Source organism: Manacus candei, unplaced genomic scaffold, assembly GCF_025592945.1.
Source record: "Manacus candei isolate 608988 ecotype Guabito, Panama unplaced genomic scaffold, ASM2559294v1 h1tg000011l, whole genome shotgun sequence".
NCBI classification, from domain to species: Eukaryota; Metazoa; Chordata; class Aves; order Passeriformes; family Pipridae; genus Manacus; species Manacus candei.
In genome coordinates, this window is record NW_026138059.1 from 15186417 (window position 1) to 15207004 (window position 20588).

At 40.7% G+C, this 20588-nt stretch overlaps 1 protein-coding gene across 6 annotated transcripts in view; it reads left to right on the forward strand.

Moving 5' to 3' along the window:
• Nucleotides 1-3538: 3538 nt before the first annotated feature.
• ZNF451 (zinc finger protein 451) overlaps nucleotides 3539-20588 on the forward strand; it is a 38521-nt gene continuing 21471 nt past the window's right edge. For 4 of the 6 annotated variants that reach the window (XM_051777831.1, XM_051777833.1, XM_051777832.1 and 1 more), the window contains exons 1-8: nucleotides 3539-3817; nucleotides 4771-4854; nucleotides 12616-12699; nucleotides 13895-14020; nucleotides 15533-15644; nucleotides 16222-16372; nucleotides 17790-17916; nucleotides 19552-19705. In XM_051777831.1, the coding sequence (XP_051633791.1) occupies nucleotides 3542-3817; nucleotides 4771-4854; nucleotides 12616-12699; nucleotides 13895-14020; nucleotides 15533-15644; nucleotides 16222-16372; nucleotides 17790-17916; nucleotides 19552-19705 (1114 nt within the window). In that variant the 5' untranslated portion in view covers nucleotides 3539-3541. Of the gene's footprint in view, nucleotides 3818-3965; nucleotides 4019-4353; nucleotides 4530-4770; nucleotides 4855-12615; nucleotides 12700-13894; nucleotides 14021-15532; nucleotides 15645-16221; nucleotides 16373-17789; nucleotides 17917-19551; nucleotides 19706-20588 lie in introns of those variants that run through there. The other 2 variants (XM_051777835.1, XM_051777834.1) reach the window with 2 other exon arrangements.

A 20588-nucleotide genomic window follows, 5' to 3' on the forward strand; every position in this document is an offset into this window, starting at 1 on the left:
GAGGCAAGTTCACCACAGAGCACGATCTTAGGGAGGCGGTGGTCCTTCATCCCAGAGACAATCTTAGGGAGGCGGTGGTCCTTCATCCTGGAGATGTGTCCTGCCCAACGCAGCCGTGTTCTCAGCAACATGGCCTCAATACTTGTAACTGCTGCCTGCTCTAGAACAGATGTATTGGTCACATAATCTGACCAGTATGTAGTGACTATGTGGAATTATTTGCTAGAGAGCACTACTGAGTTTATAAAGACAGTCTGCTCAGAAACAGCTTCCATATTCTATATGATACCCAGACCTCATTTGGATGTTTGAACTTAAGAGATCTTAGCTCATGAAGAGCTTATGAAAACCCCTGCCTTTCCTCGCCTTGTCTCCCCTCTTGTTCCCTTCCCAACAAGCTCTGCATAAGAACATTCCTAAGCTGGCTCAAAGTCTGAAAACTGTGCTTTCCATGGAAGTAGATGAAATACACAAATTCTGGAGTTCTGAGTTTTGTTAGCATGCTGGAAATGCTGACATAATTGCATGGCAATTCCCTTGCTATTTTTTTTCCTTAACTGTATTGTTTACATACAAGGAGGAATTTTGGATTGGTCATTGCATGAGTAAACCTTTACATCAATTACTACTGAAAAGTTCATATTCAAATTAATGTCATCTTCATAGGGTCTCAAAGTTTGGAAAAATAATACCACCTTGCTGTTTTAGTAACTTGTTACTATGGCTCCTCATATTATCTATTCTCAAGAATCAGAATCAGAAATGAAAAAGCAAGCCACAAACAGAATGACTGCTGTCAACATTCTGTTAGCAAATTTAAGTTATAAATGCAAAATATTAAAGTTTAAGCTGCAACAATGACTTTAATTTTCCAAGTGGTAGTCAGGTTTCCATTATTTTAGCAATGAAATAAAACTGGTCAAATCAGTGTTGTTTATACAGTTCAACGAGGGTGATTAAGTTGTACGAACTTGTTAATAAGTATATAACTAGTAGATATAACTAGCAGATATAACTAGCAGTTCAGTAGATCCATCTCCTGTCATAAAGCTGTTTTTTCATTCATATATGGAAAAGGCTTTAAACTAACATTAGTAACTCTATGTTTTCAAGAAAAATAAGTGCACCAAATTAACGCTTACATTAAATACCATATGATATGTTATTACTGATAGTTGTTTATTCACAAAGCTCACATAACACCAAAATTTAACATGCAACCCTGAATTCTTTCTCTCCTGTGTATATAGGATTTGATAAGCACACACCAGTGAAGTGCTTTGTGGGTGTGCAAGCAGCTCTTTTATACCAACACAGAACTCATAGGTGACATTTACACTGTTCAGCTTACTCAAAGCCAGTGCACTGAGTAAAGATGATTCATACTGACTTTTGCTTTAGGTGGCTAGAAGTAACTACATGAGGAAGCAGGAGAGTAGTAGCAGATAAATAGCAAGAATCATGGGCATGGGGGTCTGAGTGGTGTTTTCTTGACCCTGCCAGTGAGGGGAAATGAGGAGAAGGGCACTAATAGGACAAGTCAATAATTGCTTGCAGAACCTGTGTTGGTGACAGAGATTTGAGCTGTATGACAATGGGACCATGCTTGTAGATCACTGTCTGCTTGAGAGAGGTGAGAGCCACCTCACTAAGCAGGGCAAAGTTATTTTTATTAGTAGGATCACTGATTACATAAGGAAGGCTTTAAACTAAGAAGTAAGGGAGAGGGAGAGAGTAACCAGCAGCCCTGTGAGGGATTGATGGACACAGAGAAAAGCAAAGGGCATAGGGTGGTGTGACAGGAACACACAAAACAATAAGATGGGGCTTAAGAGGGCTCACCTTCTTTGAGTGTCAGCAAAGAAATGTCTACAAAACATCATAATGGAGAAATCCCCCAAACCCCTTCTAGGCAGTCAACATGCTGGGGTGCCTCTCTAAAGTGCCTGCATGCTAACGCATGCAGCACGGGGAAGAAACTTGATAAGTTAGTCTGTGTGCAGCTGCAAGGCTATGATCTTGTTGGGATCACAGAGACATGGTGGAATGGCCCCCATGAATGAAGAGAGACCAGCTCTTTAGGTAGGACTGGATAGGACATCAAGCAAGGGAAGTTCTCCTTTATGTGAAAGAGCGGTTGGAGTGCATGGAGCAACGCCTGGGGATGGACAAGGAACTGAATGAGAGTTCATGGGGGAGGATTCAAGAGAGGACAGGTAAAGGTAACATTATAGAGGGTGTCTGCTACAGGCTGCCTGACCAGGAAGAACAAGTGGATGAGGTAGACAGATAAGAGCAGCCTCACATTCTCATGTGGGAGTTCAACCATTCATATATTTGCTGCAGGGACTATACAGCAGGGCATAAGCAATCCAGGAGGCTCCTGGAGTGCACTGATAACTTCTTCCAAGTCATAAAGGAGTCAACAAAGACCAATAATAAGCAATGCTTTGTTGGACCTCATAGCAATAAGGAGATTGTTGGGAACGTGAAGCTCACGGTAATCTTGGCTGTAGTGACCATGAGATGGTGGAGCTCAGGATCCTGAGGGGAGGGGAAGTGTAAAAAGCAGGCTCACAACCCTGGAGAGTGAATTTTGGCTCTTCAAAGATCTACTTGGAAGAGTCCCATGGGGTACAGCTCTGGAGGGAAAAGGGCCCAAGGAAGTTGGTTAGTATTTAAAGATCATTTCCTCTGAGCTCAAGAAGAGTTCATCCCAGTGAATAGGAAATTAGGCAACAATGCCATGAGGCCCGTGTAGATGAACAAGGAGCTCCTGGTCAAACTCAAATACAAAAAGGAAGCATACAAAGGGTGGAAGCAAGGATGGGTAACCTGGGAGAAATATAGAAACATTGTTCAAGCATACAGGGATGAAGTTAGGAAAGCTAAAGCACAGCTGGAATTGGATCTAGCTACAGATGTCAAAGACAACAAGAATGGCTTCTGTAAGTTCATAGGTGACAAAAGGAAGACTAGGGAAAATGTAGGCCCATTGCTAAATGAGATGGATGACCTGCTGACACAGGACATGGAAAAGGCTGAGTTGCTGAATTCTTTCCTTGACTCAGTTCTTACTAGCAAGACCAGCCTTCAGGAATCCTAGGTTCCAGAAACCAGGGGGAAAGGCTGGACCAAGGAAGATGAACACTTGGTGGGAGAGGATCAACTGGACATATGCTAAGTCAATGGGCCCTAACAGGATGCACACACAGGTACTGACAAGAGTTGATGGATGTCGTGGCAAGGCCACTCTCAATAATCTTTCATTGATCATGGTGACTGGGAGAGGTGCCTGAGGCTGGAGGAAAGCAAATGCCACCTCCATCTTCAAGAGGGGCAGGAAGGAGGTCACACAGAACCACAGGCCCGTCAGCCTTATCCTGATCCCTGGGAAGGTAATGAAGCAGCTACTCCCAGAAACCATTTCCAGGTACTTCAGTGTCAAGAAAATCACTGAGTCATCAGTATGGAATTACCAAAGGGAAATCAGGCCTGACCAACTTGATAAACTTCTATGATAAACTGATTGTCCTGGTAGATGAGTGGAGCAATGGACATTGTTTATCTGGACTTCACTAGCGCCCGTGGCACCACCTCCGGTGAGATCCTCACAAAGGATCTTTGTAGATGCCTGGGCTGGATAGAACCACCGAGAGATGGGCTGGGCACGCACAGACAGGCGGATAGGCGATTTTCCCGCCTTCCCTCCCTTCCGCTGCCAGCCCCAATGGCCGCCCTTCCTCCTCCCTCTCCCCCGGAAGCGGCATGGGGGTTTTCCCCCTCCGAGCAGGAACTCGATGGAGCGCAACTGAAGGTAAGACGAGAGAAGGAAAGCGCCCGGAGCTTCGGGCGGGGTCCGCGCCATGGCGCTGCCGCGGTGGCGAAGGCACCTGCCATGGGCAACGCGGGGCGCAGCGGGCGGCACCTCCCGCTCCCGGCGAGCCCCGCCGCGCTCCCGCCCCACCCCTGCCCGCCGCGCCGCCCTCGGGCCGCAGAGGAAGCGGGGACACGGCAGGTCGGGACGGTGGTGCCTGCGGGAGGGGGCGGTGAATGAGCGGGGCCGGGGCGGAGCTCGGGGCCGCCGGTTTGAGCGCAGCGCCCGCGGGGCTGTGCCCGGCGAGCAGCCGAACCGTCAGCCCGGCGGGGCCGAACGGAGCCCGCGGGGCGGGGGGCCCGAGCGGGGCCAGAAACGTGAGTCAGCACCGCCGCCCGCTGGGGCAGGGCTGCCGGGGCCGTTCCGCGCCGTTCGCGGAGCCCCGCCGGAGCTGGGCGGGACGGCGCTTGTTTTGGAGCACGAAGCTCAGCCCTCTGGCTCTGCCGCGGTCCTAGAGCGGCCCGGAGCAGCGGAAACAGCTGCGGCCGCTCGAAACGGCCGAGCTCGCCCGCGGCTGTTACCGGCCCGCCCCGGCTCGGTCGTGCCTCGGAGCCGCTACGCTGAAGCTCAGGCCTCGGCTCTCGCTGGGGTTTCGGCCTTAAGCATGTTATTGGTCTGCTACACTGCAGCGGTGGCTGCTGGAGGAGTATAGGTATTGGTATGCTTTGTAGGTTAAGCCATGTTTTGCATACTTGGAAAAATACAGCAGCGTGGCTCGAGTCAAAGTCGTTTATTGCTTCTTCGGGTATCAGTAATAACTGTCAGTGAATGAGAGACAGGCTTGTTGAGTGCAGATAGACTGTAAAGCTAAAGCAGGCATAAAATGGAAAATGCTGTTTAGTTACAGAAAAAAAATAAAATGCTGTCTCATGTTTTGGTTTCTGTCTGTTTAGATAATGGAGTCTCATAGCTCTGTCAGCCTTCACAGGAGTAAATCACCAGCTTCTGAAAGTGAAGACGAGATTGAGTTTGTTGGAGTAAGTAGATCTTGTACTGGAAGCACACTGCTTGTTGTAATTAATACATTCTCAGTAGTCCAGTTATACAGGAGGGGGACTTTGTTTACTCTGTTGATGGTGATTACATTTTTATGGAAAGCATTACTCTTGCATTTAAAGATAATTTGATTTGTGAACCTCTGTGTCAGATAACAAGTTGATCTTAAAGATTTATGTGCCCTTTCTTGAAAGAGTATAAGATTATGTCAGTTGGTCCTACAGAGAGAATATGGACTGGAGTATCCCAACAGGTCAGTGGGGAATTACAGTGATCAATTACATATATAAGAAGTCACTGTAGAGGACTTTGGTAATCGTTGCATAGCATTTTGCTACATGAATAGTCCCGCTTAACTTAATGGAATAAAGCAAAACAATGTTAAAAACACTGTACTTGGTTTAGAAGAAGAGGGAGGAAATTACAGGTTAGCGGCCTTAAACAGTCCTCTCAAGGTGTGAAGCACTCTATAGTAGCTACAGTACAACAGGTAATCTAATACATTCACGTAAAACATGTCAGTAACTTCAAGACACTTTTATCTATTGGATGTCCAAGAAAAGCAGAATATTTTCATGCTGCTTGTGTTCTGGACTCAATCTGTCATCAGTGAAGTGGTGCTAAATTGCAGGGTTACATAGGAACACAGTTTTTTTAGGTTGGGAAAGACTGTTAAGATCGTTGACTCCAACTGTTAACCCAGCACTACGAAGTACACCACTAAACCATGTCCCCAATTGACCCAACTGTTAACCCAGCAATGCTAAGTCCATCACTAAACCATATCCTAGGTGCCACATGTACACATCTAAAGATGTTTTTCTTGAAGGAACAAGTCATATGAATAAGATCAAGTGATTAATTGATGCCAAGATTATTAATGGCTGATTTCCTGTGGATTTGTCTCATTTTTGAACAATATACTGAACAATAACTAGATTTTTTTCCTGCTCTATTTTATATGGTGCTTGTTTAAAGCCTAGGTTCAATATACAGACTTTTTCTGCAGGGGTATTTAGATGCTCGAGTATGAAGGATTTTTAAGTAGTTGAATATCTCAGAGACTTCTTAATCTTGTAGTTGATTTGGTCAAAATTAACTAGTGAGTTCAAAGTTCATTATATACATACAAGCATTCATGTGTGTCTGCAGCAGAGGATTTGGGGTGTTGGTAAATGAACTGGCAGTGTGGGCTTGCAGCCTAGAAAGTCAGCTGTATGCTAGGCTGCATCAAAAGCAGCATGGTCATCAGGTCAAAGGAGGGGATTCTGTCCCCTCACTCCACACCACCTGAAGTGCTGCATCCAGCTCTGAGGTCCCCAGCACGGGAAGGACATTGACCTGTTGGAGTGAGACCAGAGGAGGGCCACTAAGTTGATTAGAGGGATGGAACACCTCTCCTGTGAGGAAAGACTAAAAAAATTGAGATTGTTCAGCCTGGAAAAGAGAAGGTTTCAGGGTGACCTAGTTGTGGCCTTCCAGTACCTGAAGGCAGCCTGTAAGAAGGATGGAAAGGGACTATTTACAAGAGCATGTAGTGACAGGACCAGGGGAAATGGCTTCAAACTGAGAGTAGATTTAGATTAGATATTAGGAAGAAGTTTTTTACTGTGCAGGCAGTGAGGCTTTGTAACAGGTTGCCCAGAGAAGTTGTGGATGCCCCATCTCTGCAAGTGTTCAAGGCCAGGTTGGATGGGGCTCTGGGAAACCTGGTCTAGTGAAAGGTGTCCCTGCCCACGGCAGGTGGATCGGTACTTGATGATCTTCAAGGACCCTTCCAACCCAAACCATTCCATAATTCTTTTATCATCATTGTAAAAGCTTCATTTTCTTCAAACTGGGCAAAGAATGAGGAAGCTAGTATAGCTTGGGATGCATAATGATTGAAGGGCTGCTGGAGCACCAGGAGCAGTAACTGAAAGAGAACTGAAAGAAAAGAACTAAAATCAACACTTCTAACTACTTTCTTTTTATTTTCTTGGCTTTGCCTGTGGATAATACAGATCCTTTGTGGTCCCAGTGACAGTTGCTTCCAAGAGACACTGCTAGATATAAGAAGATGACTGTGCTTAGTCTTTTGCAGGATTTATATCCTGGGGTGAGAAGCTTACCGTTGTCATTGATGAATACATGGGGAAAGGCATGTGACCCTGGCCAGCACCTAATGTCAGCAATGTGTCCTCAGATCTCTCCTTTGCTCCGAGTGAGGATGACTTCAGACTTTTCAAAAGGATTTCCAGACTATTTGGCTAGCTTTAGATCATTGTTTCCATATAATAATGTGTATGGCTGGAAGTGTGTAGTCTCTATAAATGTTGCATGTGGATGCTACCCGATTGCGTCCATGTCCTAAAGACCCAGTGCACAAGATGGTACTGTATAAATTGAATTAGAGAAGCTACTGAGGTATTTCAACCTGTGTTCATTTTAATAGACAACAATTAGTTGTAAGCCATGTGATCTCTTGTTTTTCTTCCCCCCCTTTTTTTTTTCTTCTTGACAGCTGGGTGTGGTTTTGGTGTGGGTTTTTTTGTTTCTTTGGTTTGGTTTTCCTTGTTTTGTTTTCTTTTTTCCATTTCCTTCACTGTATTAGGGTGTTTGAGGACAAAAAGTCCTCATTTGATGGAGCAAAAGCAATCTCTGCTGCTGCCAGAGTCTTTTAGCTTTTACAGTCAGTTTAATCCTCATCCAGAAAACTTAAAACTATTCTTACTTAATTTCCCACCTTTTACTTTGTCATTACAATGTATTTTGTCCACTTCATTACATTCTAAGTTATGCATACCAGCAGAAAAATATAATTTAATCTGCAATGCAAGCTGTTATTCCTAGTTTCTTAAGATAGGATGGTCTTGCCCCCATTTTGTTTTCTTGGGAAGGATAAGGCAAGAGTGAAGAAATTCACAGATGTAATGGGGTCTGTAGCACTTAAGTAGATAGATAACTCAAGTTTCCACGGTTTGCACCAAAAGCATTGGACTTAGAGGGGAATTAGTTAATACACCAAATCAAGTGATTCACTAAAATACAGTAGCTACCATTTAAATATTTTGCTTCCTTTCTCCCTGAGATGTTAAATATTAGATATTCAACTAAAGTATTTGTCTCTCTGGCTTTTAGTTGTATTGCAGCAGGAGCTGAATAAAATGGTAGTGGTGTTAGGAAGCATCTCCGAAGTAGAACTTTTATTTTTGCACTCAAGTTAACCAAGGACTTGAATTTTTGTATTTACTAGGTTATAGAAATCAAAACTTCATAAGTGTTTGTTGGTTCGCAATGTTGGTCAGTTACTCAGTCTTGAAGTTGGACGTCTGTTAGGGCACAAATTTAGAGCCCAAATAGTACTACTTGTGTCAATTTTTAAAATTTATTTTATTGTAAACTTGTTCTATGATAAGTGTGTTTACATAGTGTATACACAATTTATGCTCTTATAAATATTTGTCAAAGATAAGTTTGTGGTTGCATACATCAAAGCTAGTTTCATGTTTTCTGTATGCTAGTGTGTGTATAATTATGCAAAAGTTTAATTGTGCTGTTTAAGTAAACTAGGTATTTGGTCTGAATGCACTTAAAGCTAAAAACTGAACAAATAAAACACCTTGCATGATGGACAAGGTGTCTTTTAGCTAGGCCTGATTACCCAAAGACTGAGTGAAATGAGGGAGGGGGAGAACGAGACCACAGTTTAGGGCTTTTGGAGAAAACTTCTGGAGGCAGTAAAAATGAGCTTCACAGAAGTCCTTGAGAAGACGGTCTTTGGAGATGAATATGAAGCTCCATCTTTACCAGTTGCCAATTAAACAGTTTTGATTATATCAACAGTTAAAATTGGTATTTTGTGTAGCATAGTGAAATTACAGTTTTGTTGATTTAATGCTAATGCTTTCAGGCAAAGCTGTGAATAACAGTAGAGATGCCACAGCTGCCTGGAGACTTAAAAACCTAGAAATTCTTCTACTAACTGAAAAAGGTGCGATTTTTTTTTTTGTTGGTAGCTCTGTGGCATTGCTGTTGGTCGGTGAGAAGAGTGGCTTTTGAAGATTATTTAGAGAAGTAATTGAGGAGTGGAGAATGGTTGGGGTGTTTTTGGTTGGTTGGGGTTTTGGTTTTCTTTGCTTGTTTTGTATTCGGGTTTTGATATTTTTGTTTGTTTGTTTGAATGTGAAGGACGTGCTTACAAGATGTGAAGACTGAGCGTATCTTAGTGCTAGTGCATCTGAGCTCTTAGTACTTGATGTCTTTCTGGGTGCCAGGTATGCCAGTATAGTCAGCTAGAGAGGCCCCAGCTTTCAGCTGTTCATTGAGAGCATGTTGTTTTTCTGTAATCTGAGGCTCTTTTATGCCAAGATGCTATTTAGCTGGTGGTGCTAATCTTGTGGGGAGTTACAAAGAACTGGACAAAGCTATCTGATCCACAGTTTCTTAGCTCTCCAACGGTGATGGAATCCTCAGTGTTGGCATTACTATTTAGTTGAACCAGTTGGAAAAAACCAAAGTAATTCAAATTCTCATAACTTTGAATTTGAGGCTCATCCTGTGTGGAGGTGAGCATTATGCAAAAATTGAATAGAAAAAGGCACAGAATTTGATAGGAAAAAAGAACATTTCATGTGTGCAAACAGCGTTTAAACAAGTGTAATATTACTTGCATTAAATTTACTGTTCTTGTCATTAGAGCTTCCTAGACTTGAAACCAAGTTATTCTGCATTTCAGCTGTCAGTTTTGTAAGTTCTATTTAGTTACTGAACCCAGAGAGTAAATAAACACAAATAGGGGAAATCTCTGCCTTTGAAGAAGGTACAGCTGTTAGGATCAGAACTGAACATTTCAAAACACATTATTAAGCTGATTGGATAGTCAGGTGGTCTGAACTCTAACTTGTTAACAGCTGTTTAATAAAGATTTAATTTCTTAAAAGTTGTACAGAGACTGTCAGTTTCTACAGAAACAAAACTGTAATGGATTTTTTTTGTATTTCATTTAGAAAACCACATTATGTTTATTTAATCCTAAAAAATTAAGCACTCTTTTGGGGTAATTTGAGGCCTGCAGCTTGATTCATATAAGCTTTTGTTATCTGTCCAAGATATCATTCCTCTTCCTCCCTGGTGATTGTTTATGCCTGGCCAGCTGAACAGCTTTACTGCCTTGAAAGGTGGAACAATGTAAAGAATGAGACGCAATAAGAGCAGTAGAGAGGATTGCACGCTGCTTTTCTCTCCACTACTTCTCATGAGGCAGTAAGTCTTCCTAGCCTGCCCTGTGTGGTTCACTGCTAATATCTTGAAGAAACTGCTAAATATGTGGCAGAGATGTTACTGTACCTCTTCAAGAAGTCAGTCTGCTGGGTACTGTAAGTCCTTCTTCTGCCTGGAAAACTTAACTTTCTAAGAAATAAAGCATAAATATGGAGTATATAACAGCTCTGTGGTATCTGCCAGATATATTGCCAGACAAACGGCTAATACTGTAGTTTGGTCAAAAACTCTGTCATGATTTAGGTGACACTGCATGTACAGGTTTAAAACAAAAAAAAAAAACCAACAAAAAACCAAACCATCACCCCGGCATTACAAAAAAAATAAACTTATCTTTGATTTTCGTTTATTTCTTTGAAGCTAGATAATAACTTTCAGAATCTGCATCTATGTGCAGAATCTTTCTGTGGCACGTGAAGATTTTAGTTTGCTTTGCCTCTCATTGAAGATACAAACACGTGTGATCATGGGTATGAGTTAGGGTCACTAGGAATATTTTTGTTTGGTGTATGTGGACTTACTCATTCTGTTTCATGTTCATTATACTGATTATTTAGTTGGCATGTGATGATGCTCTAGCATGATACAGGTTTGGGGTTTTTTTGCATGACATCATGTTATATGGACATAGTGCTGCTTTTTTTGCCTTTAAAAACTGAAGACTTAGAGCAGTGAGTATGGATGTAGCTCCACATGTTATTTAGTACATCTTCTTTAAAAAATTTACAGCCTATGTGCTTAGTTTGGATTGCTGACTCCAGTTTTTCTTCTATGTTTGCTTTTTTATGTTTGTTCCAACATTGTACTCTCTACTGGAAACTTGTACTAGAAAGGGTAAAATTGGTATGATTGGAGAGTGAATTGGAGACATCCTAAGGAAGAGACAAAACCAGTCAGTAACCTTTAGTGACTCACAGAGGGAATGGAAAAGAGGGACAAAAGATGGGAAATATGCATGCAAAAGAAGCATATGGCTGTCAAGCTAGGAAGAATAGAGAAGACCTGAGTATTTGTTGATAGCCAGGGTTGTTGGGCCTCCATATTCCTGCATGGAGTCCTGACAAGGCTTCCTGGATGTATATCTTTGAAACTGAGTGCTGGACAGACTGTTTGGACATGTGTCTTTGTGCTTCTGAGTATGTGGTGTGAATGGGTAAAATGTGTTTGCTTTTAAAATAAAATGACCTCCGCCTCATTGTGATTCCAATACAGAGAAAACACTTGTGACCTGTCTGTGGAATATCTGCTCAGAGAGGAGTAATCTTCAGGGCTTAAATGTGTATGAACTGTTTCCCACTTTCTTAATGTTTGAAATGCCCAAGGAGTTTAATTTCTTGTTTATTAGGTCTGGCTGAGATGAAGTTCATTTTCCCCATAGGAACCCTCACAGTGCTGTGCTGTGCATTGGTGAATAGAAAGGTGTTGATAACACAGCAGTGTTTTGGTTACTGCTGAGCAGAGCTTCCTCAGCATCAAGGCACTCCCCAACCTTCCCCTCTCATCAGTAAGCATGGGATGGGCAAGGTTTTGGGAGAGGCATAGCCAGGACAGCTGACCCAAACTGACCAAAGGGATATTTGTACCATATAATGTCTACTCAGTAATAAAAGCTAAGGAAAAGGACAGTGGCATGAGCAACCTGATAAAGTGGGCACCCCTGCCCATGACAGACGGGTTGGAACGAGGTGATCTTTAAGGTCCCTTACAACCCAAACCATTCTGTGATTCGCTATTACATCATTTGTCTTATGGAGCAGCTGTTGTGTGTGCTGAAGCCCTTGGGAAGTGGCTGGTCGTTGCGTGATGATGGGAAGCAGAGAATAAATCTTTTGTTTTCCTTTGCTTCCACATGTGGCATTTGCTTTTGCTTTATTAAACTGCCTTGACCTTGACCCAGGAGGATTTTTTTTCATCTTGTTTTGTCCCCAACCTTGGTCTGCTGAGGAGGCGAGTGATAGAGTGGCTTGGTGGGCACCTGGTGTCCAGCCAAGATTAGGCCATCACGCTTTTGGAATCGAATTTGTGTTTTTAAAAACAAAGCGAAAAAAACCCTGAAAGAAGAAAACATTTAACATTGCATAGTAAAATCTGAGGCTGTTCCTATCTTGGTAACAGGCTGCTACCCTATTACCATTGAATTAATGGCACAGGTTGAGTATCTTTAAAAATGTAGGTCTGAGTTGATTGAGAAGGTGAAGAATATAATGTTATTAGGCAAGTCCAGATTATTAATTTGATTTTTTTCTACTTGATATCTGTGTATCAGATTATTTTTGAATACTTGTTTGCATGTTTTACCAATTTTGTGGAATAGTCTGTTTAGTGGAAAAGTTCTCATGCCAGAATTTCCTTTACTGCACTCTCTTGAAACCTTGGTGAAGTGCTAATGCTGACAATGTACTATAATGTATGGAACATTTTATCTCGAAGGACAACGATTCAGTGCTTTTGTGTGTGTGTGTTTTAATACTTTATTCCAGGAAGGACCTTTAAGACCTGTACTTGAATGTATCGATCTTGTCAGCAGTGAAGATGAAGAACCTAACAGCAGTTCTTATGTTCACGTGAGTATGTTGTAATGTATTTTAGGACATCTCAGTTGAATAAAATAATTGCTCTTCTGTATTTTTTCCTATCAGTTACTTTTCACAAAAACCTTATTAGAGGTATTTTTAACAAGTAATAATTAAATAAATAACATTTAAGTATTTTGATTTTTTTTTTTCCTACTGTTGAGTGGAAGGCAAGAATGCCAGCACTTCCATTTTTTTCCAGAGCTGTTTTTTGCCTCCTTGAAATGGGCTTGGAACTTTTATTTGTCTTTCAGTCATGTTAGCGAGTGTGCTGAAGAAAAATATCACTTTACAAGCAGCCTCAGAAGTCTGTGTGTCCAGTTTGTAGCCTGCAAATGTATCTGGTCTACTCCCAGGCCTTTTCTTTCTAAAATAACTTTTTAAGAAAAATGTGTAGGTTGGAGGACCTTATTCCAATGACAGGCTGGTTTTATCTCTACCTAATCCTTCATAATCCCTCCTAAGACTGTATGAGTCAGCAGCAGGCTCTGTTTTATCCCCTGATCTTATTGTGCCTGCTCTGTAGGGCCTTGGAGAGAGGCAGTGAGTAACCCTACTAAAGTTGGTTTTGGCAGCAGTAGCCATCTCTTGACTTGTGTTTTACAGTGTTACTGTAGAGGATGTTTCTAATAATACTGGTGCTTAAGGAAAGGTGGATCTTCTGTATATTCACATGCTGACTCTATGGTGTTGATTGCTAGAGCTAGTTGTGTAATAGGAGCAAATTACAGTGTATGGCCTATCCCTTATGCTAGAAAAAGCTAATGATCTGCCTTTCTGAAGATAGTAGTTAGAGCAATAATTGTGTCAGTTCTCAGTTTTTCAGGTGGTCTGCATGTTGGCTTTCAAATCAGTAGATATTTTGTTTACTTACTTAAAATAATTTACTTAATTTTTCATTTGTTGGAGACTTCTAGGACACCCAGCACAATCATCCATGTTCGTCTACTGCTTTGGTGAGGCTAATGTTTATGTTGAATTGCCTTGAATGTGTAGAGAGTTGTTTTAACTGCTTTTTTAATAGAAGTTACAGATGTTGATAAATAGGAAGAGAAAACTAGCAAGGTAGATCATGGAACTTAGGATGAGAGTATCTGTACTGAATTATGTCCTGATGCTTGGGCATCACTTTTCACTTTATTAGTGCCTGTTACGTAGTCACCAAATAAGTGTTTTTCAATTGTAGAGACCTTCTAAGCGTAAGGATCACGTTGACTATCAGAAAGAACGAGTTGCGTCAACCCTGGATCGTCTGGCACGACATGTTGAAGTAGAGAAGCAGCAAAAAGAAGAGAAAAACAAAGCCTTTAAGGTATTGAGAGTATTTTGTTTTGGTAGAATTGCATCATAAAGGTCTTGTAGTCACAAGTGTCTTTGTTTTCACTACTAAATAAATAAAAAGATTGGTGAGCCAGACCTGGAACTAGCAACTAGGCTTCTGTGGCATCATTCAAAACACAATACAGACTTTGTCTCTTCAGTGGCTTTTAACTGATAAATTTGCTAGTCTTATTGCAGTTCCTGAGGATGGGAGAAAACAAAATTCGTGAAAATCAATGGCAAAAACTTTTTCTCTTGTTTGTATATATAGCAGAGGAACCTTAACATCAGTTACTCTTGCTGAGTAATTGAAAAATAAGAGTTATCACAAACAACCATGCAGCAAGCCTACTCATTTACTTGCTTTTGACTGAGATTTTTGGGAAACTGTTTACCACGTTAAATTTCTGTATTGAGTAATATTTTATAATGTGATACAACTTTCTGTGTTTAAGGCATAATTTTAAAGTTGAATCCTGTTAATTGCATTGGGCAGCGATTTGAAAGGCTTGTACTTTTTATTTCTATTACAAACTGGGAGATGCAGTCAGTGGGCTTAATGGAAGGGCTGCTCTCGGTGGGAACTTGGACCGCTTGAAGGAATGGGATTACAAGAACTTCATGAAATTGAACAGGAACAGAGTCAAATTCAGTATTTGTGGAACATACTGTCTTTCCAGCCTAATTTTCTCAACACTTTTAAAGTCACATGATTGTACTACAGTTACAGGTTTTTATATTCTACACTAGACTATGCAACTGTAATACAACAGAGTAAAAGGATGTTGGATATAGTCCAAGGTAGCCTTGAAGTCCAGAAGCCTACATCCCTCTCCTGTCTCGTCTGCTGAGAATTTGGCAATCTGTTAATGTTTCCACATACAGTTTTCCATGTGTCAAGTGGAGTCAGAGATAACTATGTAACTTTCAATGTACTTTGAGAATGAAAGCTAAAAAATCCTTTGTTAAAGATGAATATTTTCCTCCTGGGTGACTCTTTACTTCTCATCAGTTAATGCAACTTGCAGAATTAAATTTAGTTTTCAAAGTGAAGATGCCAGGTTTTTTCCTTGTCAGTGGAACAGACTCTTTGGTTTCAATAATGATTTTGTGCTGCTTGTTTAAAACTTCGTGATTATTTGTTTCTCTTGATAAGATTATAATCTTATGTACATGCTACAGAAACTTCAGTAGTTTCAGTAAAAGTAAATTAATTGACGCAAGATGTAGCTCTTGCTTTGGGGGAAAAATTTACTGTTTTTTAAATTTTTTTATTGCCCTTATGTTCTATCTTTATTGTGGTAAATAGAAATGAATCAAGTTGTAAGATTTTATTTTTCCCCTACTTTAGGCTTTTGTGGGTGTGGGTTTTGTTGTTATTTGGGGGGTTTTTTCCTTGTGTTTTTAGAAACCCATATGTAAGTTTTGGGATACATACCTAATCTTTCATTTTTTTTAAAAAGAATTTGATCACCACCTTGCCTGGTATGTTTTTCTCTCGCAGGAGAAGGTTGATTCCCAATATGCTCACGGGTTGCAAGAATTAGAATTTATTCGGGAACATAGTGATACAGAAGCTGCAAGGTTATGTGTGGACCAGTGGTTAAAAATGCCAGGTAAGAGTAGGAAGCTAAGTTTCAGTGATGGTTTCTAAATCCTGAGTTGGAGAACAGAACACGTGATAATTGCATTGAGCTTGCAGGTGCCATGTGCATAACCTAATCCTACAATATTAACTTTGCTAGCATATGGCATTTGAAAGTTCTTAAACACTCATTTCCATAAAATCCATTCTTCTAATGCTTTACTGTTTAGGAAATGTAAGATACAAAATCTAGAAATCACTAAGGCAATGTTAACAATTTTTATAAAAGAAGCTGCTAGGAAGAAAAAATACTACTATTGAACTGCTGCTTAGGAAGGTGTCTACATGAGTAAGTGTAACTTAAGGATGTTTAGTGAATTTCAAATAGTACCTCGACAAAGGGTGTGAAAGTGCTTAAAAAGTTACACTGCTGGGAATTGAAGAAAATGAAAGAGCAGACTTCCTGAGTAGGATTGTACATTGTTAGTTTGCTTTTAAGAATCACTGTAACTTGATTTTTAAATGCTTTAGGGTTATGTGTTATTTTGTTTGTTTTCTTAAGCCTCTATAATTTAGGTTCTGGTTAAGTACATTGTTTTATAACACAGGTCTGAAACCAGGCTCTGTTAATGGTGGAAGAAGGGGTGCTTGTAAGAGGGCAGCTCAGCCACAAGTCAACAGCAGTCCCAAACACTGCCCTGTGATGCATTGCAACAGAGAGTTTGATAATGTACATCTTCTTCTAGGTCACCTTCAAAGGTAAGGACATAGTACAAGAGCTCAGTGCAAGATATCATAATGAAAGAATATGCTCTAACTTAGGACATCAGCATCAAGTCTACTTTAAACTGCCTGTACTGATGAAGTTCCATTTTGAGAGCCAATTAATATGTTACACAATTTATATAGATGATGTGATGAACTTCATAGGGGTTTTTTTGTTGTTTTGGTTTGGGTTTTTTGGGTGGGTAGGGAAGTTGTTTGTTTTTTTCCATTCAGAATTTATTTCTTGTTGAGCGTTTTGTAATACATGGATTTTTTGAGAAACAAGATTTCTGTTCTCCAGTTCTGTAGTATCTTCATTCAAACTTGAAAAAGAGCAAAAGGCTACCTTACACAATTTGATGGTAAGATTAAAAAAAAAAGAGCCCATAATGAATGGAAAGAGGAACAAGAGCTATAGGTCAGACATCTGTTCATAGCTGATGATTGCTAGTCAGCACTCAGTGTGTCTGTGGTCAATTCCAGGAGATACTGCCTTTTAACTAGTGAGTGTGTTTGTGGGGAAGATGGTAAGGTGAGAAGTTGAGGGAAGTGTCATGGATTAACCCCAGTAGGCAACTCAGCCTCACACAGCTGCTCACTCACTCATCTCTCTGGGACGAGGAAGAGAATGAGAAGACTAAAAGTGTGAAAACTCTGGGCTGAGATAAAAACAGTTTAATAAGTAAAACAAAAGCTGCATGCAGAAGCAAAGCAATATAAGGAGACAAACAGGCACAGCTTTTTTGTATGTAATAGTTAGCTCGAGTGTGATGTGTTTGTCTTCTCAGCTATCTGCCCTTCCTCCTCCTTCACCCAGCTTTTATTGCTGAGCACAGTGTCTTATGCTACAGGCTGCCCCTTTGGCCTGTTGTGGTCAACTGTCCCAGCTGTGTCTCCTCCCAACTTCTTGCCTACCCCCAGCCTCCATGCTGATGGGGTAGTCTGAAAAACAGAGAAGACCTTGACTCTGTGCAGTCACTGCTCAGCAATAACTAAAACATCTCTGTGCTATCAACACTGTTGTTTGTAAATCCAAAATGCAACAATTGTACAAGCTGCTACAAAGAAAATTAACTCCATCCCAACCAGAACTAGTGCAAGGAGGTAAAAATAAAAAAAAAAATTCCGTCTTTGGGAAATTGAGGCTTTTTTTAGTTCTTGTAAAAACAGTGTGGTTCCTCTGCAGACTGACCCTTGTAACAGGTAAGCTGCAGGGAGATTCACCTCTATGCAAGGTATTTCAGCTGATACAGTTGATGATAGTGGAAGAGAGGAATTTTTATAGTTTAGGTTGATTGGATAAGGGTTTTTGTCCGGCAGCTTCAAAAGACAGATCTTTTCTCATTTAAAAAAACCCCCCCTTTTAACTATTTAGATGGGATTAGTTTGTTAATTATTTCTTCTTCTCCAGGTTTGATCATTCTCCTTGTGACCCAACTGTCACGTTACGTGGACCCCCAAATAATGCTGTTGCCTGTGCGATATGCTGTGAAAGATTTTCAACCTCTCAGCAGTATAGTGATCATCTTTTATCTAAGGCAAGATCATAAGGATGAGTAACTCGCCTGACTGAATGTAGTAGAGAGTTTTCAAGATGTATAATTATGCACTGATTTTAGGGTTTTGTTTTCTTTTTTAACCCTCTTTCTCTCACCTCTCTTCTTTTAGGCTTAAGACATTTTGTTTTTTTTTTCTTATTCTGTTGTGTTTCAAACACCTGGTGTAGCCTGACAGTATTCTCTTTAGATCTGATCATTAGATTGTACTTTTTGGTATACTTTCGAGAGGACCGTAGTCTTGAGCCTCTTGTCCCTCTTTTGGTGTTGTTGAAAGGTGTTCCCTTTTTTCACATCTTCAAAACTATGAAAGATAAATGCAGCAAGTTAGGATGAAGTAAATAAAGAGAAGCAGCAGAAAGGTGATGGGAGAGGGGGGAAAGAGGCAATAGAATGAGAAAAGAAACTTGGGTCATTTATCTGTTTCCAGTCCCTCCAGTAGAGGTATTTGCTGCTACTCACTAGTTAACTTACAGAAGGGAAAGGATAATCTAGCATTTGAGCTGTGATTTGAATATAAGCTAGTAGTGTTGCTTTTTTGTTGTTGGTTGCACTCTCCCTCTTCTGTTCATAACATGCTACTGTAAAACCTCAGTTGCATAACAGATGCTTAGCTGTTACCTTCTGGATATGTGGTTTTATTTAGACAATCTGGTATTGAACTGCATACTGGATAGCATTTTCAAAGTTGGATGTTTTAATAACAAGTATTGTTGAGTACTCAGTCTCCAGAAGCTGTGTTAAGTTCAGGGAAGTTGTAGACATTCTGAAAATCAGAATAATTTTAACTTGTGGTAATAACTCCTGATGCATAGTCATACCTGACAAGCTTGAAAGATTGCATTGTAATTTGTCCCTGCTCTTTTTCCATTGCTTCCAAGTTGTGTGCCTGTGACATGTCCAAGGGCATTAGCAGGAGTTTGCAGCCAAGTCTGGGGAAAGGACTGACTCTTGCAGCAGGCAAGAATGAATTACTTTGGTGTGGAAGGATGGGGAGATAATACTAATCAAAGCTGTGGAAGAAAGCATAAGCATATAATGAAGATTCACTAAATGACTTATGAAGGAGCAAGCAAAAAAAATATCAGAAGCAAATCTAAAGGATTTTTGCCCTGGAGGCAGAGATCCAGAGTTGATGTAGAAGGCAAGGCAGGTGGAAGGATTTGACTTTTAGAAAAGTCATGGACCTGTCAGGCTACTCTGAGGAGCAGCATTTTGAGGAATTGGAAGCTAGCAAGATCAGGGAAGAACTGACATCAGGAAAAGCAGCTGCTTTGGTAATAGAAGGAGCTTTTTCTGGGAGCCAGGGTAAAGGGATTAGCTAAGAATTGGAGCCCATAGTCCCTGGGGAAAGTGCTTGCAAGTGGTGCAAGAAGGGGATGGAGAAGTTGCTGGAGTAGTAAGGATAGATGAGTTGCTGAGTTTAACAACGGAAGTTTGGCCAATCCCTTGTGTCTCGTGAGCTGAAGTGCATAGATAAACATGGATGTGGTAGCTGAAAACCTAAAAGTTGAAAATACTACCACAGAAGGGAGAGTGGAATGGAAGGACAAGGGAAAGACTGGGACTGGTTTCTTTGCTTAATTTTTTCCTAAATAGATAATTTTTCTCTTCCAGCTAAATCAAAATGATGGGCATAAAAAAGGTCTCCCTCCACAGCATATTCAGTGTTTTGCATGCCCAAACTGCTTCCTCCTATTCACAAAAAGCGAAGAGTGTTTGCAGCATATGTCAGGAAAGAAACACTTCCTCCAGGTTTCTCAATTGAGTGGTATGTTACTACTAAGTGTACTGCTTTTAATTTCTTCTGATAATTCACCCTTATGATATGAATTGACTTACATTTTTCTGCAGTTTAAAAAAGATTAAGGTTTTAAAGTTTGTTTTTAATGAATTGTTATTTTTCTTTTAAGGTCTAAATGTGGTGCTTTGAAATTTGTATTTTTGTGCAGAAATGATTCCTATATCACTCTTGCTGTAATGAGAAATCATCAGGACTCTCATATAAGCTTCTCATCCTCCAGTGACTCTGTGCAACTGCTGTCCTGAATAAGTTTACATTTAGCATGTTGATAGAGACTTGGACCAAAACAAATAAATTTCTTTTTCAGTTCCAGTGAGACTGACTGTGGAGTTCCCTCCCTTTACTGTACTGTCTGTAGTCTGCTTGGAGGCTATTGTCAGTGTCCTTGGCATTGCTGGTGACAAAGACCTGTGAAAATTTCTTCTCTGTATATTTGCAAATTTAGCCTGGTTAGTTGGGACAGTGCTGCTGGTCTGATGGCTTGCACTGACTGCATTGCTGCTGGAGGCTGAAATACTGCTTATGTTGTGAGCTGCTAACATCCAGAACCACTCTTAAAAGGAAATACCTGTCTGATCCTGGGCTTGAAAACAGGGTTAATGCTTGTCATAGCTACGCTGACTTTTTATTTCTGACATAAGCAATAGGCATTGAAGCATTTACTTTAATGTTAGCTAAATGGCTGAAACAGTTGACATATGGATGGAGTTGACTTCTTATGCAGGAAGTGGCCATATTTTAGATACTGTAGGTTTCAGGATAAGCCTGTGTGGCCAAAAGGATTGATATAGTTATTTCTCATCTTCATAACTATATCTTTGACTTCTGCCCTCCCCCAGAGTGGCTGCAG